At 31.1% G+C, this 23,928-nt stretch overlaps 2 protein-coding genes and 1 pseudogene across 9 annotated transcripts; 1 reads left to right on the plus strand and 2 right to left on the minus strand.

Moving 5' to 3' along the window:
* The first annotated feature begins 1,238 nt into the window (after nt 1–1,238).
* Nucleotides 1,239–8,774, plus strand: LOC121209408 (ubiquitin carboxyl-terminal hydrolase 15). 6 transcript variants are annotated; one of them, XM_041080028.1, is made up of 16 exons: nt 1,239–1,411; nt 2,369–2,588; nt 2,926–3,352; nt 4,102–4,251; nt 4,339–4,543; nt 4,628–5,084; nt 5,163–5,314; nt 5,439–5,527; nt 6,014–6,099; nt 6,206–6,368; nt 6,514–6,637; nt 6,710–6,867; nt 6,951–7,035; nt 7,289–7,501; nt 7,708–7,769; nt 8,078–8,774. In XM_041080028.1, exons 3-16 carry the CDS (start codon nt 3,066–3,068, stop codon nt 8,736–8,738), a joined length of 2,892 nt encoding a protein of 963 aa, XP_040935962.1. In that variant the 5' UTR covers nt 1,239–1,411; nt 2,369–2,588; nt 2,926–3,065; the 3' UTR covers nt 8,739–8,774. The 6 variants fall into 6 exon arrangements, with proteins under 6 accessions (XP_040935962.1, XP_040935964.1, XP_040935967.1 ...); XM_041080030.1 differs by having other exon boundaries at nt 1,240–1,411; nt 2,917–3,352; XM_041080033.1 differs by having other exon boundaries at nt 1,240–1,411; nt 5,166–5,314.
* A 2,305-nt stretch (nt 8,775–11,079) lies between these two features.
* Nucleotides 11,080–14,957, minus strand: LOC121209411 (rust resistance kinase Lr10-like; annotated as a pseudogene).
* A 2,349-nt stretch (nt 14,958–17,306) lies between these two features.
* On the minus strand, nt 17,307–23,900 carry LOC107886164 (LEAF RUST 10 DISEASE-RESISTANCE LOCUS RECEPTOR-LIKE PROTEIN KINASE-like 2.3). 3 transcript variants are annotated; one of them, XM_041080037.1, is made up of 8 exons: nt 22,880–23,900; nt 22,148–22,251; nt 22,015–22,044; nt 20,774–21,918; nt 20,254–20,424; nt 20,108–20,184; nt 19,885–19,935; nt 17,307–17,510 (listed from the first exon to the last, which is right to left on the minus strand). In XM_041080037.1, the coding sequence occupies exons 1-5, from the start codon at nt 23,569–23,571 to the stop codon at nt 20,419–20,421; spliced, it is 1,977 nt and encodes a 658-aa protein (XP_040935971.1). In that variant the 5' UTR covers nt 23,572–23,900; the 3' UTR covers nt 17,307–17,510; nt 19,885–19,935; nt 20,108–20,184; nt 20,254–20,418. The 3 variants fall into 3 exon arrangements, with proteins under 3 accessions (XP_040935971.1, XP_040935969.1, XP_040935970.1); XM_041080035.1 differs by having other exon boundaries at nt 20,259–21,918; nt 22,880–23,875; XM_041080036.1 differs by having other exon boundaries at nt 20,254–21,918; nt 22,880–23,875.
* Nucleotides 23,901–23,928: the final 28 nt, after the last annotated feature.

Here is a 23,928-nt window from a genome sequence, read left to right on the forward strand (position 1 = left end):
ATATATAGGTACAAAGAGGCTCTAAATGGAGATAAAAAGAGAAAATTGCATTTGAATTTCTGAGTTTAAATCATAAATAATAATTAATATTCACATATTCTAATTCTTTCAACCAGAAATTCTAGAATAACATGTTATATATCTCACACACTGATATATATATATACACACACATATATTATTCCTTTCATGTTATGTAGTAATATTTAGATATGGACACTTATGTTACTGTTCCCTGGAAAAATTATTTTATGAGCTCTTTTTGTTATATTATCCATGATCCTTATCAAATAAAAATAAATACATCATCTTTTTTTCATATTTTATGTTACAAATGGTAAGGATAGATCACAGATGATATGTTTATTTTTAATTGATAGGGACTATGGATAATGTGATAAGGGGGGTTCGTAAATTATTATTTTTATCGGCTCTATAAAATAGACAAAACATAATGATTTATTATGCCTAAATTTTAATTATACAAGAAATGAATATTGATACTTTCTACTTTTTATTATTTTTGAATAATACATATGGATTAAAGATGGTAATGTAATTTGAATTCAATAGATTTCGATTCGTTATGATCTTACATTGTTCTAATTTTTTTGAAATTTGTGTTCGGGATTTGGGTATTGGTCAGATTATAAAATTTATTAAAATATTTTTTAAAAATTTATAATTAATTTTGTACATTTTAATTAAAATTTATGAAATTTTAATTATTATAGTTAGGTATATTTAATTTTATAAAATTTTATAATACGTGTTTTTATTTAATATTGTAAATATTAAGATAATATAAAAATGGAACAGATCTAATATGAGTTTAAGAATTTTTCTTTTTAGGGATTTGGTTTGAAAATTAAAAAATTTAAATAAAATTGAAATAGAGATTGATGGGCCGGCCCAACGACTCCACTACTCACAAAATCCCCACGTGGTTGACCTGTAGTCAAAATGTTTGAACAAAAACACAATTATTCCATTCCATTTATTTTAAAAAAGAAAACCCCATCTCTAAAATTCCTTATTCCGCAAATCCAACGGCTGAAAATGAATCATTGTGATTTCATCACCAGATCCCTAATCCCCACACACGATAACAAAGGTGGTCCCCACCTGTTTAACAAATGGACATCTGCCACGTTTCTTGCAGAGTTAAAAGTAATTTTCTTTGGGTCTGAGTAGAGCAGACTATAAATTTTTTTTTGACAAAATCTAAAAAAGCGGTAAGAGGATAAGAGAGAAAGAGACAAAAGCTGTTGTCTTTACCATTTGAAGACTCAAAGAATTTTATTTTCTTTTATTTTTTTGAAGTAAATTAGGAAAAAAGAAGCTCAGAACAAGAAAGAAAATCATTGTTTGCTGGGTTTTTTCTTTCTTCAACTTGCACGAGACACAACAGGTATGAAAGATTCAAGCTTTGCTCAACTTTGCTATGATTCATTTTAAGTTGTACTTTGTTTTGTTCATTAGCTTCTTTTTTTTCCTGGGTTTTTGAATCTGAGATTGTAAAAATGCTTGATTTCATTTGAGTTTGCCATTTTGTTGATGAAAAGTTGGTTTTTTTTTTCCTTTTTGGCTGGAGATTTATTTATTTTTTAAATGCTTGATTTAGTGGGTGTTTTTTTTTGGGCATGCTTAGATATATTAATAAGTATTTCAAAATGGGGCAAACTGTATTTTATCTTGTGTGCTAGATTCATGTAACTCTAGCTAAAATGCTGGTGCTTTGGAGGAGTATATGTATTTATATATTTCAATGGCTTAACTTGGTGTGCCTGATTAGAGTAACTATAGTTGAAACGTTTGCTGTATTTGGGAAGTGGGATCTTTTGGTTAGACGTGTTTATTAGTGGAATGATGGTTGAATAACGATGGCAAAGCTTATTAATTGGTCATTTGTTGTATTCAAAAGAAACTTTCAATTATTCCAAGGCCCTTGTGAATCACAAGATATTGTAAAGATGGTTCTCTTTGCTCAGTATTGCCCCGTTTCGTTTATGTTTGTTGCTCTTTCTAAAGGCATGCATTGCAACTTATATCATTGATCAATTAGAACTGCTTCTATTACAATGAATGTTCTGGAAAATTAATCAGGTACTGGTAAAATGATTGTGGCTTTTCTGGGAAATTTCAGAGGTAGACATATTTAAGGTGTTTAGTTTTTTTAACGGATTTAATGCATTGCCACGGGGCACAGATAATATAAATTTATAAATTGACAGAGAAATAAAATATAAAAAGGATGGAAATGAGGGTGACTTATCTTCATATGGTTGTAGAGTCATGCACGGTATTCACAGTTGAACCCAATTTAGATTTTTGGTTGTCTTGAGTTTTATTTTCTATGCTCTGGTAGGTTTAAATACTAAGTAAGCACAGGTTTACCCCAACTTGAAGCATCCTCTGAGGACCAATCTCTTTCACCACCATATACGTAGTTTTGATTGTGCTGCAGACACCAGACAGGAGATGTTCGATGCAGATTGGAAGTCAAATGCCACTTTTTCATCTTGAGAACTAGTTGCTGCTGGATATCTAGCTTAGTACTGAATTTGCTTTGCTGATATTAAGCTCAGGTACCCACGTGATACTCATATTTGGACATGAATTTTTTTGGGGGGGGGGTATGATCCTCTAAATACACAGAAAAACTTAGAAAGAAAGTAAAACATACTTGTTCTGGAGACATATTCGATACTCACACCTGAACTTTTTCTTATATTCTACCTAAAGTCTTGAAAGAAGCAATCTGCTTTCGTTTTTTTGCCAAAACTGTTGCAGAATAGACAAACCAGAATGTCAAGCTACTCTCTTTATGCGTTAGTGAAAATATTGATTATAACTCCTTATTGATGGTGAAATATTTAGTACATCAATCTTATGGCATTACCTAATGACTTGAAGTTTTGATAGGGTGAAGTGGCATAGCATGATTCTTGTGTTGTAATTTAAGTTGCTGGTGCGGATGTTTGTTCCACTGGACTTATGTAGCATTTTAAGGATATCTTCCGGATAGTGAAGCCTGTATTGGATATGAGAATGCTTGTGGAGACATGCTCGAGCCAAGGGAAGCTGATATACCTGCGTTGTTTCTGGTCTTGGTGGTGCTTCCTCTTGTTGCTTACTTCTTACTCGGGAAATGGAGTGAGGCTTCAAAGAAACAAGAACAGATAAGTTTACTTGCTCAGCTTGCCGCTGAAGAAGCTCTTAGAGCTGAAACAATGGCTGCTGCCAGTGTTATTCCGCTTGTTCCTTCTTCAAAGAATGGATTACATGCTTGTGCCTGGTGCTTTGGTCCTGCGACAACTCGCTGCTCGAGATGCAAGGCTGTCAAATATTGGTATATCCTATCCCTTAGCTGCTGCAATGTATTATTGTTGATGTTGAATGTTTTTAAAATATGGAATTAATGCTAATAGCAGCATTTCGGAATGAAAATCCACGACTAGGCTAGATTTCATCGATGATAAAATGTTCTTCTTGTTACGGGTTGATTATTTTGAACAAAGCATTATGGGTTGATTTATTTATTATTGATTTGATTGTTGAAAGTTTTTTGGATGCAATAGGTTGTTAGGGGTTGAACCTTGATCATCGGAACTAAAGTCTAGCACTCTACTGACAAACCACTTGATTGTTGAAACTTTGCGAAAATTTCTTGTTGATTTAATTTCTTCCCCAATTCATTCTACTTTCCATGGGCATTTTATTCTGGCTTTCTTCGGAGACTTGCTTGGTTTCCTGCTCTTCCTAAACATTCTTTTGTCATTTTGGATTAATAACCGGGCCTATTATTAGTGCTCCATAAACGAGGCGAGTGTAGATAAGGGGAAAAGAAGGGAGGGAAGAGTTCCAGAAGATGACATTGAAGTCTTAATAAAATAAACATGTAATAATATATGTTAGGAACAACCATCTGTTGAAATCTTTTGCTCTTTGCTGCCCAACTGTATGTCATAATAGATTGCTGGATTTTCCGCAAGTTCTCATCAAGTTGATCTCTCACTTTTTCCATGTATAGAACCTTGACCTTTATTACATCCCTTTCATCACGATATTTCTCAATTTTAAAGGGACGATTTTATGCAGTTCTGGGAGGTGCCAGATTATTCATTGGAGGCAAGTACATAAGCAAGAGTGCCTGCAGTTAGAGAGTACAAGCTCAAGTTCATCTCCCAGTGTTGCCTCGTTTGGAGAATCTGCACTACTCGGTGACAACGTGAATTCACAGTTCTTTGGGTACATTAATAAGCAGGCTATCATCAAAACATCACCTTTAGATCATACAAATATTTGTCCATTAACCACTGTTGTATTTGCTAACAGGGATTGTTCTATGGTTGATTCCTCTCAAGTCCATCTGGCTGATATGAGAAGTACAGAGAAGAGAATTCCTCGTAAATCCAACAAAGACATGTTGCAAAGAGAGGATGCAACTATATTTGATTCTTGTGAGGAAACCTCAAGGACTAGAGCTAGTAGTTCGGCATCTAATAATATTTCTTCGAAAGAGGCTTTTATAAGGCATAAGGTTCTTTCATTATTCTTTTTACCTAGAACATTTTATCTTTTATTTAATAATATGTAGTTTAGTAACATTGAACTACTGCTGCAGTTGAGAACTAGTGGATTTGTTGAATCACAAGAGGGTATGTTAAGGCCACAAAATGCCAATGGCTCAACTATGCATCCTCGGAGACAAAATGCAAGTACGGTCATGCATGAGAATCATAAACATCGAAGCCAATGCGGAAATAAGTCTGAACCAAAAAGCAACTATAAATTTTTCTGCCCACCATATTCTGCAAAAGATGGTCTGAGTGCATGTGAAGCTGAAAATGCCTTATTCCAGAGTTCAGAGAATTTAGTCAATCGGGAAAATGGTTATAGTGGTGAATCAGTAGAATTAGACTGTTCTGGGATGACAGCCGTGAAGGAATGCACAAAAGCTAGAAGTTCGGTGCATTCCTTAGGACCCAAAATCTCTAAATCACCTAAATTAGCAGCGAAAGTGCCCGGAGAACAATTATGTCCGGAAATGGGGAGGAAGGGACAAATTCCAAATGAATTAAGTAATATTTTGGCACTTCTTTCTTGATATTTAAGCCTTTTTTAATGTAATTTTTCATAGTTTTACGATTTTCATGCAGAAGTTTCGGGAATGACGGGTGCCATTCCAGCACAAGGAACCAATGGGGCAGCTAGCAGCGGAATTATGGAGATGATGGGTTTAAAGAAGTCAACAAAGCCTGCCAGGAGCAGTTTTTCTGCGCTTTGTGGCGAGAGACGGAAGAAAATAAAGGTCAGTTTCATGCTTTGTTTATGTTTATATATGATCAATATCTATTGCATCCCTTTTAGTTTCATTTGGCTCTTGAATTGTGAAAGGAAAACTCTGACTATGATCCGTTATTGTGCTGTCTCAGATGCTGTTTCCTTATGAAGAATTTGTAAAATTTTTCCAGTGTGAAGCCTTTGACTTATCACCGAGGGGACTTCTAAATATAGGGAACAGGTATCAATGTTATTGCTTTATGGTCCTATTTTCTACCATATTTGCGATATTACTTGGAGTATGGTCTTCATTTTTCTTGAAAGCATCCATGCTTGGCACATATATGGACATGATTTTGGAGACTTCAAATACATGTTTTGTAGGACCATCAATTACATGTAAAAAAAGATACTCATGTTGGACACATCCCTCATATAACACACTCACCTGAGTCCGAGTAACATTACGTGTAGGATATATATGTTCCTATTAACAAAAAGAAAGAAATAATGATGATTGACTTATAGTTTAAGCATGCTATACTTGTTCTTGAATGTTAATTAAAAAGTATATCTAGTTCATTATCTAAACTTCGCGATTCAGTAGTTCTACTTGTAATCCGAGGATGCGTGTTTTGGAGTTTCCTTAAATGGATGACTTGTTTGTAAGTACATAAAATAATAGGAGCTAATGTTTTATGGATTGATTGTTGTTTTTATTTTGCAGTTGTTATGCCAATGCTGTTCTGCAGTGTTTAACCTTCACAAAGCCTCTCAGCATCTATTTGCTGCGTCAATCACATTCAAGAGCCTGTACTTTTTTTTTAAAAATTTTTATGTTCACTTGTTTGTTATTTGTACATGAGAATGATGTCACTGTTTGACCACATGCATAGCATAACTTTTTAATTCATTGTAGGTTATGGGAAAGATTGGTGTCTTATGTGTGAGCTTGAACAACATGTGATGTTGTTAAGAGAGAGTGGGGGTCCCTTGTCTTCTAGTAGGATCCTTTCGCACATCCGAAGTATTAATTGTCAGATGGGTGATGGAAGCCAGGAAGATGCACATGAGTTCTTGAGGTTTACATGATTCAATAGCCAATATCCCCTCAAACCCCTCATTATGTGTCGAGATTTTTGAGTTTTGCTTCATGTTTTTACTTGTTTATCATGAGAAAATTTCATTTCTTTGGCTCTCTGAAAGTTCATTTCTTGTCCGTTTCAGACTCCTGGTTGCTTCAATGCAATCCATATGCTTGGAGAGATTAGGTGGGGAACACAAGGTTGACCCGAGGTTGCAAGAGACGACATATATACAACATACTTTTGGTGGGCGTCTTCGATCAAAGGTGTTTATAGTTACTTTACTTTGTTAACCTTTTATATCACACAATATGTATGATCAATCTCCATGTAATCAGGTAAAATGTCTACGATGTTTTCATGAGTCGGAAAGACATGAAAACATTATGGATCTTACTTTAGAGATATATGGTTGGGTTGAATCATTGGAAGATGCACTAACTCAGTTTACGACACCCGAAGATTTGGATGGCGAAAACATGTACCGGTGTGGAAGGTGTGAAAACCTTATTTTATTATGTTATTGAAAATTCCTTTGTTAGACTAGATCTGAATTTTTCTGGTTTATCGGCTCTGCAGGTGTGCCGGTTATGTTCGGGCTCGTAAGCAGTTGTGCATAGATGAGGCTCCTAATATACTGACAATTGTCTTAAAGCGGTTTCAGGTATTATTCCGCTCTACACCATACCAACTCCTCTATTAATGTCATGTTATAAGTGCTATAGCATATCCCAGTACTCGCTATGTTGCTCCGACTTTTCATTTTTCTTGAAATATCCGTATGGTTATGGGAATATGACCTTCCAAGTCCCGCATTACTGTCTCCGTAACTGTTGTCTTGAAGTATTTGCTAGAACTGCTTTTTGGTTTGTTCGTTATTTAATGATTATTTTTTGATATGGCTGTTGCTTAATCAGGAGGGAAAATATGGGAAAATAAACAAGTGTATCACTTTCCCCGACATGCTCGACATGGTTCCTTTTATGACAGGAACAGGTGACATCCCCCCACTTTACATGCTTTATGCTGTCGTGGTGCATTTGGATACCCTGAATGCATCTTTTTCCGGACATTATGTGTCATATGTAAAAGATTTGCGAGGCAACTGGTTCAGGATAGATGATACAGAGGTATAAAAGATAACCAGTGATTGTTTATTCGAACTATAGCTTTCGTTCTGTTATTCCCTGAACATTTGTCAGCATGTTGTATATTTCATGAGTTAACACAATTGTTTGCATATTTTTTAAATATGCAAGTTCTAACTGTTTTGTCTGGATTCTTTTTCATTGCAACCATATTGAAATACGGTTTTGATTCCCTTTTTCATTTACAGGTACGTCCAGTCTCAATGAGCCAGGTGATGTCTGAGGGCGCATACATCTTATTTTACATGAGGTAGACACCTATCTTCCTTTCCGTGTTTTCTCCTTTATTTTTATTCTCTTTTCCCTTTCTCGATTTTCTAGCCATGTAGCCGGCTAGATTTTGTCGATATTGCCTTACAATGTTATTTCTTAGCAATTTCTTGCATCTTAATTATCACCAATCTTCTATGTGGATAACATATATGTAATGTTGTGGCTTTAAATGTTGAAACTCGAGTCAGTTTTGTTGCTATAATATCTTTGTCGTGTTGAATCTTATTTTTGGTTTCTGTATTGATGCTCTTTTCTATCTCTTGAAATTATATAATTCTTCCAAAGGTCATGTCCTCGTATTCAAAGAGAATTCACTGAAAAGAGCATACGGAAGCAAGTTCCTACTAGGCACCTTGTATCAAAAACGGAGGAGCCTTCACGAGCAGCACAAAGTAAATCTGGCAGCTGCTCTGTTGGCCCCAAGTCAGATTTCAGTCCCAGAACTGCTGCCAGTTGTTACAACCGCAATGGTAATGACATTCTTAGGCAGAGCACAAATGGTAACATTGCTGAACCTATTAACATGGAGTTCTCGGATGCTACATCAAGTGATTGGTCCCTTTTCACAAGCTCAGACGAGGCATCTTTCACAACGGAGAGTGCTAGAGACTCATTCAGTACCGTAGATTATGCCGATGCAAGCAATGGAGATACGTTCTCAATCTTCAATAACTTATCAACACCGGAATCCTCCTCGTACAACACGGTTTCTTGTAGAATGTTTTCTACTAGTAGACCCTATACTCGATTTGCGTTAGAGGAGACAGGTTATGTTTACGATTCGTACTCATCTATGCAACCCGAGTTTAGGTTTCATGAGAACCTGGAACAGGTTAGTGATTCGTTGTCGGAATTTTCTTTAGCTAGTGACTATGGCTTGTTTGTAAAATATGGGAACAACCCGAAAAATAGTCTTGATAGAACTGCTAATTATGAACCCTACTAGTTCATGGAAATTCCTACTGATAATTGTTTTACTCCATTTTTGGTTTCAATGCTTTGTTGATCACATCAAAAGATGCAAAGTAAAGGAATATTGAAAATGTTTGTTTTCTTTTGAAAGATTGAATAGGGCAAGCACTTCTCTTGGGCTCTTTTTTGTGTTATTTCTTGCCATGTTACTCCGACTCTCGAATATTGGGTACGGCTATGCATTGTCTATGGAAATATTTAATTTTTTTTTTATAGAAAAAAATCACATTTGAGTTAATTTTAATTTGAAAACATAAAATAAAATTCTAAATTTTAAGAGATTAAATTAATTAATTAATTTCAATATCATAATATCAATTTAGTTATATTATTTAGGGATAATTTTTTTAATAATTTATTTAATTAATTTTGATGTTTTAAAATTTAAAATTTTAATATAAAAAAAAGTAAAACTTTCAGTCGGAGTAAATAAGTATATATTGACAAATTTTTTAATATATTATTATTTTTTTATTGCTTTTTTACTTTAATCTAGTGTAATTTTTTACCTTGATCAATATTTAAAAAAAATATTTTTTTATAATTAAAATGAAAATATTTAAAAGTTGGGTGATCAAGATGAAAAAGTAAATATAATATGGCGTGTATAGTCAGCTATTGTTGGATGTTGTTGGATGTCTAATGTTTGAGTAATTAAAATGAAAATACCCTAAGATCAGATAACTAAATCGTAAAAATTTCATCTTAGGTGATGAAAATAAAAATAAAAACGTCTTAAAAATTGGATGACTAATTAAATAGTTTACTTTAATATTTTGTATATTTCTGTAAATATAAAAATAGTACAAAAACTATAATAAATTATGTAACTTAATAAGATTTAATTTATTTTTTTTAAAAATTATTTTTTTGAACAATTTTATTATAAGTTTTGATCATATTTGCTCTTTTAAATACAATACTAAAACTAGATATAATTTTTTTCAATTTATAAATAAAAAGATAATGCACTTTAATATATTCAAATCTACGACTTTTATATTAACAATAATATTGATGCATTTACAATGTAAACATATTTTAAGTAAAATTAAATTTGACGGTGTCTTATTTTTAGGTATTTTCATAATGAAACGTAGCGCTTTGAAAATGGAAGGCAATGTGAATGTGAGCACAGTAGTCGCAATTGAGTGTCTTCTTCCCTTTTAATTATTTTCTTCTCCTAAAGTCTTCTCCTTTGGAAAAAGAAGCCAATGTGACTTTTTTCCTTTTTTTTTTTTTAAATATAGTTACACACATGTCTAAGTTGAAAACATTATCAAGTTGAAATAGTTTTATATGAGAAAAGTCCTCCATTTTATTAATTACAAATAATCCTTAATTTTTTAAATATTCTTTTTTAAAAGTCTTTTTTATACGATATCAGAGGTAACATGCTTTGAATCAATACTAAATAAGTGTACGAGAGAGTTGAGATAAAAATATTAATATTATATTAATTATGTCTTTTCATCAATTTGGTAATCAATTTAAATATTAAATGTCAATTCAAATTAGATTTATTAGGTCAGGTTATTCGAATAAATCCAAAAACTTGCTCATAACTTGAGAGGAATATTAGAGTAAAAAGGAGCTTGGATAAAAAAATTAGTCCGGTTTAAAATATGAGTTAAGTTAAAGGTCTAATATTCAAAACTTGAGTTTAATTCATTTTGAAGTTTATAATATCTTTTTAAATATTATGTAATTTATATAATGTTAAATTTTTTATGTTTAGAAAATTAATAAAAGAAAGAAATAGCATGATAATAATTATATTAAAAAATATATATAATATGGGTGTGCCTGAACAAGTTTGGTTATCCATTTATAAATATGAACGAATGGTTTGATCATATTTAAAATGTGTAAATCAAATTGTAAACATATGTACCTACGCCATAAACAATTTGGATATGATAAGTTAAAAAACATATATTGTCAATAAAATATAGGAAGGTTATTTTTTAAAAAAATCCATCAAATTCAAGTTATTTATGCAATAGGTGCATGTATTTACAATTATAATCTAGTCTATGTATTTTAAATATATTTTAGATCGAATGATTAGTTTATAAAATTAACTGATTGATACGATATTAATATTTTAATAACTCAATTAAAATGTTTTAACATTAGGGGATCAATCTAAAATATAGACCATAGTTCAAGCTCATTTGATCCTATTAACCCTTGATCAATCTACTCATATTTTTTTTTATCTTTAATTGGAAAAAACACGCTTAAGTGCGTTTAAATCTACACTCTCTTAATCATTGTAACAATAATGATACTAATTAAATTAAGACTCGATATACGAGATAAGATACTTGTATAAATATAATCGGATCTAATATATTACAATAATTAAAATTTGATTGGTTACATAATATTTAAGCTAGATTCATTTGAAGAAGGCAACCTAGATGTCCCTGTAGTTGAAGTACCATGTGATTGATCTTCGGTTGAATTGGTTGAATTATTATAGAATTGATCTTTAGACGATACTTCAAAAGGAAGTTGAAAAGGTCTTGGAGGCATTTCGAGAAGTGTGACATCAGTTTCAAACATCTCCAAGACTTTGCTCATTGAAGGACGTTCGCTTGGCTTGATTTGTATGCACCATGAAGCTGTGATCACCATCTTTTTCACAATAATCTTTTCATCATCTATTACATCTTCCAAATCTATATCCTCTCCTCGATGATATCGGTCGTAAATCCATGATGGGAAGTATGTTTGACTTGTTTGTTCGACAAATGCATTCATATTCTTCCTCCTTCCAACAATTTCCATTAATAACATTCCAAAACTATAAACATCGGCTTTATACGAGATGCCTCCGAGGTTTTTGTAGATCAATTCAGGAGCAATGTATCCAATTGTACCTCGTGCTGCAGTTAGTGATACAATGCTATCATTTACAGAATATAGTTTTGCAAGACCGAAATCTGAAACTTTAGGTGTAAAGTTCTCATCTAAAAGAATATTATGTGGCTTGATATCAAAATGTAAAATCTGAATGTCACATCCTCGATGCAAGTATTCTATCCCTCGAGCAATCCCATGTGCAATGTCGAACATTTTTTGCCAACTTAAAAGTGATTCTATCATCTCTGCCAAATACGATTCTATCTAGAGATCCATTCGGCATAAAATCATAAACAAGCGCTTGTTTTGTTCCCTCCACACAAAATCCAATAAGTTTTGCCACATTAACATGATGAATCCTTCCGAGTGTAGCAACTTCACTAATGAAATCTTGTCCATTACCTTTTACATTACCCAACAATTTTATCGCCACGAGATGATTGCTACGAAGCTTTCCTTTAAACACCGAGCCATAACCCCCCTCACCTAGCTTATCTTTGAAATCTCTCGTCATTTTCTTCACTTCATAATAAGAGTATCTTATAGGTATTAAATTATTTTGACTTTGAAGAAACTCCTCAATTATATCATCAGCGGATAAATGTCTCCTTCGGAATTTGATCGTAACAACCACAATCATGATGAAAATCCCCACCAACATTCTTAATAGAATCACTCCCCCTTTTTTCCAGAAAATAAAAATACATTAGTCTATATCTTAGAAAATATTTAATTTTTTTCAATTTATATCTATATTTAAAAACATACCTGTTATTCCGATACACATAATATATGTTCCTACAAAAAAAAAATCGTATAATTATAGTACATAAACAAAAGTATTGTATATCATTGTATTAAAAAATAATTATTGAAGAATAATGTACCCTCAAATTTTGTCCCTTGACTCTGAAAAGAAAAGAACTTACGAATATTTATTATTATCTAAACAAGCGAAACCATGCTATCACGCAAAACTCTTCAATGGTCATGGTCTCGTATGTTGAGTTATCGAGAGGCAATTCTAAATTATCTTTAAGAGTCAGTGACAAAACTTAGAGAGTGCATCAATCTCGTTCTTCGGTACAATAACATTTAAAGACGATAATACATTAACATGATGCTCGAACAATAATTTAATAACAATGAATTATAAAGATGAAAAAAAAAGTAATAAATAAAGAGATGGAGAAAGCTTACTATCAGTTTCAGGTGGAAAACCATTGAAAGCGGATATAAGAGGGCGATGGATAATGTAATATGTAAAGCTGTTCAGGTAGTCTATTAGGGCGTCTCGACCCTTCGCCAATCTAGAAAATATAGAAGTAGAAGATAATTTAGGGATAAATTATGGATTAGAGATTTAAATAATGAATTAGCAAAATAATATTCATTTTTTGTCTTAAATAATGATAAATAAAAGTTAATAAAAAATGCATCCATACTTGTAATAATTTTGATGTTTCATTATAATTTTTTTGCAATAGAAGCCTTTTACCATGAGTTTTTAAATGATACAACCTATTTAGATTATATAATTGATTTTTAAAAAATATTAAGTTGATTCGTCTTGAATTTTTATTTAAATTTATTTATAAAAATATATAAAATAATATAAAATAAGTTATAATAATTCAAATTCATAAGTCAACTAGGATACCCAGCCCGAGTTGGGCCGGGCTTGGATAAAGAGTTTTTTACACTTCGAGCTGATCCGACTCAAATTTAATTTAAATAATAAAAAATATTTTTAAATTAAAATTTAATTATAAATATATAAAATAGCAACTACAAAATTATATTTTTAATAATTTATTAATTTTTAAATAATAAAATGGACTTTTGGGTAGGTCGGACCAATCCAAAAACAGTTTGAGCTTAAAAGTATGGACAATATACTTTTATTTTTCTTGAACAATTTAATTTTTTTCGAATGAGATAAGCTTGCGGACTAGTTTTAACAAATGAAAAATATAAAAAAATATTACCGTTAAAAGAAATGGGTAAGGGAGGAAAATAAAGGGACAAAGAGAATGAAAAAAAAAATAAAAGAATATAAAAAAATTAAATTGTTCAAAATAAAAAATAATATAGAGATCGATTGTATAAATTAACCTAAATTTTTTGTTTGAAATGATAATTTAACGTGCCACAACAACTTATCATTACACCATTAAAGGCAATTATCAGCTCAATGATTAAAATGTTACAACCGGTAACGTAAGTGATTAAAACGTATTATTTTAAATATAAATAATTTAAATAAAAGTGTAGGTAAACAAAATTCACTATTTTAATAGTTTATCTAAATTTTAATATTCAATTTTCATGCTTGACCTGCCAGCAACTGTTTCATATTTTTATAATATATATTTATTTTATTTTTGTATATTAAATTTATATCACATAAATTTTAGTTTATATATATAAACTTTAAAAAATGTACTTTTTCAAAAATCTTAAAAACTTAAGTGGTGGCTTTTAAAATTCGTATAATAAATTTAATAGATGGGTTATTATTTTTGTAATTATTTTTTATAATTGAGTGATAGCAGGAAAAAGAGAAGTTTAAAATGTCTTACATTTGAGTAAATGAAAGCTTGCCTGAGCAGAGATCTTGGCCCTGTGGATTGGACCAGGTCAATTCGAACCCCATTGATAGCTTTTCGTAGACTTCCGCAGTAGAAAGGGCTGTGATATTCTTCTTAACCTTAATCGGAATCCAATCGGCGACGACTGTGCAGGACTGATCGAAATCGCGAGGGAAAGTGGTGTCCCGATCTAAGAAATAAAAGAAGGAACCCGTCGGAAACGAATCTGACGACCTATTCCGGCACCGGTCGGCATCGACATAGATCGATGAATTTACCGGCGATGTGCAATTCACAATATACAAAAATCTATATCGGTCCCTAAGTTTTTCATCGTCAATGAGCCATGCCGGGAAGAGAAGCTTCTCACAAAAGAAAAAATCTTCGTTGAATCGACCGGTCGGTGGAAGAGAGCAATTATCGGTGACCTGATTTTGATACGAAACTGTAAGTGTTGAATTTTCGTAAAAGATTTCATGGACTTGGAATTTATTATATCGCCTGAAGAACGTGGGTTGGTTGTTATCGGCTTCGCAGTCGAGTTCGAAGCGGCGGTCGCCGCACTCCGACGGCTGAGTTTTTAAGCGAAAAGGGTGGCTGATGTTAACGTTTCCACACTGAGTAACGCCGCAGGGCTTGGTCAGGGTCCTGGAGATGGAAGATTGGGGACATAGAAACAGAAGGAAGATGAGGATGAGGCTTGATAATGGAGGTAATTCTAGTTTCAGCATTGTGAAAAAATGTGATAGAATTTTGTTAACAAAATATATCTATTTTTGATTGGTTTTATATGGTTTGGACTTTGGAGTATGCCAAAGTTTCAAACTATTATTAATATCTGTGGAAGTCCACGCGTAATATAATTATAAAAGTTATAATTTCGTCCTTAAATTATTAATTATTTAAAATTTTTTATTTAAGTGATTCAGTTGTTAATTTTTTTTATATATAAAAAAAGTCCCGTCAACGAGTTTTAAGTAACGATTTAATAATTAATATGGTGGGTCGATAGCCATTGATAAGTAAAAAAAAATATACCTTAGATCCAGGTTAGTCTGACGATTAATGTTGGAAATCAGATAAATAAGCTATTTGAATTTTTGATTCACAGATTCATAATATCCAAAGCTATTTTATAAAAAAAATAAATTGTTGAAGAAAATGGAAAGAGAGCTTTTAATTGGTGCAGACAGTGCAAAAAGAGAAAATTATATAACATCAATTTTAATAGTCCAGTGACTTAAATATAAAAATTTGAAGAGTTCAATGACTAAATTGTAAGTGAACAAAACAAAAAATTATTTATAGTTTAATAACTAACGATATAATTTACCCTAAAATTAATTAATAGGCTTTTACTCCTATAGTTCAATTATTATTTTGATATTTGAATTATTTTTTTATCAGTTTAGAATTTTTATTAATTTGGTTACCGTACTTTCATTTTGTATATCCATTATCCATCTATACATTTTATGTTAAAAAATTAAATCAACTAATGACAGATTATCATGGGTCAACGAAAGTAAAACAATTTATGTTTAAAAAATATAATTTTTTTAAATAAATAATTAAAAATCCAAAAATGTTATATCGTTTTTTTATGTTTATTAAAAAAATTATTATTATGTTGACTAGATTTTATAAAATTTAATAATTAATTAATATAAAATAAATTTATATAATTTAGTAAATATACTATATTAGTTAATTGAATAAATTACATTCAATTATCATTTTAAAAAAAATTAAAATTATATATTATTATATTTTAATTTCATAATCATATTATTAGCGAAACATTACAAAATTTTTAAAAATAAAAAAATATTTAAATATAAATTAGTTAATATATATAATAAATCGATTTATAAAAAAAATTTATAAACTAAAATTTATAAAGATTTATAAAAAATTTATAAAGATTTATAAAAAAAATTATCATAGTTTGGGATGTTTGGTGCAATGAACAACCAATAAGTTTAAAGGTACGTTTAGTTCACTGTAATGGAATAGAGGTGTAATGGAATAGAGCTGTAATGAAATAGAGCTGTAATCAGTAATTTAACTGTTTAGTTGAATGGAATAAAATATAACTGTAATAATATTCTTGTGTTTTGTTGAATGGAATGATGTTATAATAGAATAAGAAAAAACTAAAATGACCAGAATACCCTTAATAAAATTTTTTTAAGTAGATGATTATTGTTATTATTATTAAATTTTAATAAGATTATTGTTAAAAATAATTTAATAAAAATAATAAATAATTTAATCATATTTTAACATAATTATTACTAAATATAATTTAATAAAATAATATATAATTTAATAAAATTTTTAATATAATTATTATTATATGAATTAAAAAAATCATAATATATAATACTATAAAAATAATATATAATCTACTTTATTATTTTTAAACTGCACTACATAATGTGATAAAATATCATTAGTGAAACAAATAATTTAATTATTCCACAATAAAAAATAAAATATAAGAAGTAATAAATAACTTGAGAATTATATTTCACATCCAAACATAATATTCATATATTAACAAGAAATGACATGATTTCATTAGTTTATATGTCATAATCCATATGTTATAAAATTTTACAACCTCAAAAAGTTACAACATTGTAATGACATTTTATCATGTCATTATACCATCCAAATATTACAAACACAAAAAGTTACCAAAATATCATCAACAGAACCATGATATTTAATGGTCAGCAAGAAATCTTTTGACCTATTCCAATTGTACAGTAAACTAAAGAAAATAAGCATTTGCGTTGGATAATCTAAAATTTTGATCAATGCGTGATAGAGCTCATCATCAGTTAAACCTTCTACTTCACATAATGTTGAATATAATTTTAGAGCACTTTCTTGAATGGTCATTTTTAACTTTTGTTGAATTAGCACCTCAGAGGCAATACTCCGACTGATTTCAACGCCAACAGTCTTGATCTTTTCTGCCAATAAAATGGCAGCATCATTAAATGAAATAGAAGAAATATGATCACTTACATCAAAAATCCTTTTTTTCTTCTTTGAAAATGTGGAATCACCTTGGTTTATAGCTGGTTGCTGTTGTGTGTCTGAAAGATCCACGTCATCCAAAGAAACATCAGCTTCGCATCCATGGAAATCGTTTCTTTCTTCATGAGTATTTGTAGTAGCTGCATCCTCAGCATCTATTTCTTCAATAATATCAACAGCAGTTTGAGCATCTTTCCCAGTGGCACCTAATGTAATTAAGAACCAACTCGCAACTGTACATAATTGCAACCATATTGTCAATGCAAGACCAATTCTTTTACGCCTCACACTTTGTACTATTAAAGGCAGACGAGCCATTACTGTAAGATATTAAAGTGTTACATATCTTCAAATCATAATAAAAGGGTCACATTTCTTCAATACTAATTTTAATAAAAGTAAAACAAAATCAAAGAATTTAATTTCTAAAGAAGTTACAGTGGTTCAGTGAATACAAGAAGCTCAACTGTAGGTGGAAGAAGCAATCAAGCAAGCGAAATAAGAATTAACAGAAAGTGATCAGAATATATATGACTTATCCAACAAGAAGATTCATGTTCAAATTTTGAAAATAGCATTATTGAGAAAGACAACTATGAACCTCGAATATAAATCGTTCATAAATAATCAAAACCTAACATACTAACACAATTTTATAGAAACAGAAAACAGAAGTGTTTCTTTCCCATGTGGATTAAGCATATAATGTAATGCATGTCAATTTCAATTTCAATGTCAAAAGTCAAAGGCTATATATCTATGAATAGAAAAATAACAGTCCAAATCCAATTAAATAACTATCATAGACCCAAAAATATAAGAAAAGAAATGTCTTTAATTATGAACATCTTTGTCTAATTTTTAATCACAGTTACTTTTAGAACCAACTCAATTTTTAGTAATATATTGGAACTTCCATAAAGTTTGCTGGTTTAGGGTCTATTGCTCTTTTTTTTTTCATTAAAATTTAAAAAAAAAGAAGCTAACTCAATAATTATTTACAACTAAATCTTCTTCATTCATTTATAAATATAAATAATTGCAAGCTTTGTTCTCTTTTGGAATTATATTAGTAATCATTGATGGGTTCTTAAATGTAAATAGGCTGTCTTTTGTGGGTGCTTTCGGACTAGTGGACCACACTTAAAACTTCGTGTCAAAGTGTAAAAGAAGACATTAAATTAATGGGTATAATTAATGATTGAAAAACTATTATACATTTTAAATTATTTAATAGTTAATTGCACCAAAATACCATAAAGTTTAAAACGTTTCAATTACATCCCTATACTATTGAGGTTATAATTTTTTTTCAATTACAAACATCTTCATCAGTTTTATATTCTAAGAACAATATCAAAAGTGATATTTAGATAAAAATCTTCAAATAATGATAGACTCCAAAATTCAAACTTGATTCAAATAAATGAGATATAAATTCACTTTCAAATCTTCCAATTATTTGTTTATTTGCTTACTTTTATATAAATATAAAAAATTCCTGATATCACTTTCAACCGGAACAAGATTAAGATTGATCTTAAATTGTTTAAGATTCTTCAAGGGATGCAATTTTATCCCAACACTCTCCGTCCACAAGTGCTCATTTAACAATATAATCTGCTCATATTGTTTAAGATTCATTTAATACTATGCTCATTTAACAATAAAATCTTAATTTTATATTTCACCCTACTGTGGAAAAACAAATGATCAAAATGAAACCTATACAGATTCTATTCTTAAACAAACGAGACAGAGCATAGTGTGGGAAATTCATTTTAATTTCAAAGAAAGAATAGATACAGGATGATACATACAACACTTTTGACATGATTTTAATTTCATTTAGTAACCCAACAGCTCAAGCTCAGCCAGTTAAGAGAAAGAGGAACCAACCAGGCAATCCAAAAATGGACAAGAATTTTTTTTTTAATAATAACTGAATATGGATCATTCTACCACTTCAAAAATAAAATAATGAGTTCAAATTTTAAGTTTTTGTAGCAACACTTACCAAAATATTTTAACCAGATTGGTTATGGAACATATCTTAAGCGAAAACGAAAAGGAACTATCATTTAGTTTCGAATTCTCGGTGAAAACTTGGTCATCGACTCATGGCAGAATCAAAATGTAAACTTGACATGCAGTATAGAAGAGAGGGAAAAAGGAACAAAAATCGGCAGAAGTATGCATCTATAGTTGAAATAACAAAATATAAGGGGTTTAGCTAGTTATAACACACCAAACCACTAAAAGGAACCTAAGCTCATCATCTAATAGGTTCCCCGTGTATCACGACAACCCTTATAGACTGTATCCTGCTCTCACTGTCCTTTAAACATTTCCTTTGTGACTCCAAGTTGTCTATGCCTATGACCTTATAGACTCCAACATGTATTATTTATTGAATTCCTTTAAGAGGTCTCTAAATCGGTTTATGTATGCCAAGCCATATACTAGGAGATTATGGTACAGAAAAAAAAAAAGGAAGCCAACAGATCAGAATCATCGTGTTCACACAACAGATAGAAATTTTCAATTTTCAGCCAAAAAGAAGAATATATAATGAGCTATTCTAAGACTCAAGCTAAAGAAACTTACTTTATCCTTAGGAATTTTGCAGGAATTTGAGGGAAGGGTGCCTCTCCTACCCTAAAAGCATTGACATTTAAGTTTATTAGCAAGACAAAATAATCTTAAAATACCAAAAGCTTGAGAATTTTTTTAATACCAAAAGGTTTTTAATAAAGGTTGTAAAGTAATCCTTTATGTTGAAAGATCAAAAACAGATAATCCAGAAATGGACAAGAATGAAGGGACATGCCTGGGCTTGGAAACGCCGATTTTTTTACTGGTTTTAGTGAGAACGAGAACGTCAAGATACTCTACTTCTTCAAGGCTCTGCCATTGTTTCTTTCGATGAATCAGTAAGGAAGATGATATGAAGAAAGCAGAAGCAAAAATGTTTACCTGACCTTGGATGAAGGGGAGGAATGTCGAAGTCGAAGGGTACGTGAAATGGCTGCCGATTGAGATTGTTTTTGAGGTGAAATTTTGGTTAGGGTAGAATAGGGTTCTTCATGAATAGCTAAACGGTGAAGAGGGAAAAGAACAGAAATCCCCAAAAATCTCTGCTTAAGCCTGGAATGAAAGCAGAATAGGCTGGTAATAGGCATGTAATGGCTTAGCCATTACTTTCAACCAAACATGCCCTAATTGTTTTTAATAAGATAACATCATTTATATGTTTTTATATTATTTAAAATGAAAATTTTTTATTTTTATTTTTCTAAAAAACAGTACTTAAAATAAGATTTTGTAATTATTAATACAACAATTTTTTTTATAAATATATAAATACAATTATAATATACAAACATGTCATAAAGAATATTAGAGCTCGAAATAAAAGAAAAATAAAAAAAAAACCAAATTAAACCAACCATGGTCAATGAATCATATATGAAAAGGTAGGTTACACTTTACTTACACTAATTTCATTTGAAGAATAGAGTAAATAAGATGTCTCATCAGTTGAACTATCATGGGGTTGATCTTTTGTTGAAGCATAGGATTGAGTAGCCGTTGGTACTTCAAAGGGAAGTTGAAAAGGTTTCGGAGGCATTTGGAGGAGCTCGACATCCGTTTCAAACATCTCCAAGACTTTGCTCATCGAAGCACGATCGTTAGGTTTTACTTGTACACACCAAGAAGCTATTATCACCACCTTCTTCACGATAATATTTTCGTCATCCGTAACATCTCCCAAATCTACATCTTCTCCATGATAATATCGATCGTAAATCCATGATGGGAAGTATTTTTGGCTTTCGTGTTCAGCAGATGTGTTCATATTCTTCCTTCTTCCTATAATTTCCATTAATAACATTCCAAAGCTGTAAACATCGGCTTTATATGAGATGCCTCCGAGGTTTTTGTAGACCAATTCAGGAGCAATGTAACCTATCGTACCTCGTGCTGCTGTTAGAGATACAATGCTATCATCTACAAAAAACCGTTTAGCAAGACCGAAATCTGCAACTTTTGGTGTAAAGTTCTCATCTAAAAGAATATTGTGCGGCTTGATATCAAAATGTAAAATCTGCATATCACATCCTTGATGTAAGTAGTCGAGTCCTCGAGCCACCCCAAGCGCAATATCAAACATCTTTTTCCAACTTAAGTCAATCTTATTTTCTTTTGCGAATATAATCCGATCTAGAGATCCATTCGGCATAAAATCATAAACGAGAGCTTGTTTTGATCCCTCAACACAAAATCCAGTAAGTTTCGCCACATTAACATGATGAATCCTCCCGATCGTAGCAACTTCATTGATGAAATCCTGGCCATTACCTTTCGCCTTCCCCAATAACTTTATTGCTACAAAATAACCACTACGAAGCTTTCCTTTAAACACCGAACCATAACCACCTTCGCCTAATTTATCCTTAAAACCATTACTCATTTTCTCTATTTCGCGATAAGAATACCTTATCGGCATCAAATCTTTTTGACGTTCAAGAAACTCTTCGATCGTATCATCCGCACATAAATGTCTTCTTCTCCATTTGTAAATAACAAGTCCAATCAAGCAAATTATCCCGGGCAAAGTCCTTGCTAAGATAAATCCTCCTTTAAAAAGAAAATTAAATTTCAACATATTAGTATTTTTTTAAAATATCTAATAAACTCTTTAAATATTCATTTTAGCTAAAATTTAAAGCTTACCTGTTATTTGAAGACATAAAATATAAGTACCTAAAAAAACAATAAAAGTAAGAAATAATAATTAATTGAATATAAGGGAAAAATAAAAGAAAAAAATTACAAATAATAAGGAAGTTTTAGAAATTAACCATACTTTTAGGTGCATAATATGAATTATGGGCAATATGGGGGCCTTTGAATAAGTAATGGATGAAGCTGTCAATGTAACTTTGCAAGGCATATTCCAAGTCTCCTAAACTGAAAAATATTTGTAAATAATTAAGAGAAAATATACCTCATTTTAAATTAAAATGATAAATATATATTTATAAAAAATAATAAAAACTATACATCTTTCTCTGGTTACTATTCACAAATTTAAAATTTAATCTTTATATTTTTTTCAAGAATTTCATACTATTTTTTTCAAGAATTTTAAGTTTAATTGTTAATATTATAAAATTTATCAGTATAACATTTTAAAATAAAAAATATTTACTTGGTAATAATATAATTAAAAATGAGGTAGTAATTAAGGGCGTAGCTAGGGAGCGGGCAGGCCCCTGGCCCTCTTAAAGATGAAAAAAATTTTCATTTACGCCCTTTAAAATTTTTAAAATTTTAAATTAATCAATTAAAGTAAAATTACACTTTAACTCCTTAAAAATGATAAAAATTTGATTTAATCTTCTAAAAATTATAAAGATATAAACTATTAAAAAAATCTATGCTTCACCCTCTAACAAAATAATTTTAATAATCAGACCTGAAAATAGAGAAACCAAATTACTAAAAATAAAAGTATATTAAATTTACAAAGAATATAACCAGACAATTATAATGAAGTATCAATATTATTATTATTATTTTTTTATATTGAACTTACAGGGCATGGATAGGACTGGCCTGCTGCGACTCGGAACCGAAGCTCCAAGACAATTCGAACCCCGGCTTTAACAGCTTCTCGTAGATGTCCGAAGTAGAGAAGCCACTTATATTCTGAACCATAACAGGAACCGTAGCTTCGATTCTGCAAGACTCGTCGAAATCTCGAGGCGAAGTTCGTTCACCCAGAAAATAAACGTATGAATCTGGTGGCGGATCGGAACCGGAAGAGTTAACGGGGCAGCGCGAGGCATCAATATACAAAGATGATTTAATCGCCTTTGTGCAGTTCACTACATACATGAGACTCAATGGGAAAACCCAAGAATACGGCATTTTATCCCAGAACAATAAGGAGCCGCGAGGAAGGGAGCAATCATCCACAGCGAGGTTTGGGTCAATAGCTCGGATCGTAGAGTATTCGTACCAGATCGTTTGGACGTAGAATCTGCCATGGTTTAAGGATAAAACGGTGCGGTTGTTGCTGTCGCAGTCGAGTTCGAATCGAGGTTCGCCGCAGTTGGGAGGTTGGGTTGGTAATCGAAAAGGGTAGCTGATTGTGACATTTCCACAAACAGTTGAGTTGCAATATTTGTTTCTGGTTTTGGCTACACAAAGTTCCGGGAATTGAAGTAAAACAACAATAGCGGCCACGAGGGCATGGGTTGGAAGCTGTGGTTTGGGTTTTGGCATGGCAGAATCTGGATGAGGAGAGATTGGAAGGTACAGAAAGAAACAAAAGAATTTAACAGTACATTGAACCAGATGGCCATCTTTGAAAACAGAGAAAGTCAAATGCCATAACTAAATGGGGGATACCTTTTTATCAAGTTGATACTAAAATAATGCAGTGTATAAAAACGAATTGTTCGGTTTTGACATCTTTGGGAAATAGCGTTCATCTTCTACTCATATATTATGGGATCAAATCTTAATGATGTGAATGGTGGAAATTTGGATACCTAGTGTGGATAATAATAATTGATTAATTCATTTTTGTAATAGGTGCTCTTCAAACAAGTAAATAGACAAAGATCAAATCCCGATCTT

The sequence above is a fragment of the Gossypium hirsutum genome, chromosome A11, assembly GCF_007990345.1.
Source record: "Gossypium hirsutum isolate 1008001.06 chromosome A11, Gossypium_hirsutum_v2.1, whole genome shotgun sequence".
NCBI classification, from domain to species: Eukaryota; Viridiplantae; Streptophyta; class Magnoliopsida; order Malvales; family Malvaceae; genus Gossypium; species Gossypium hirsutum.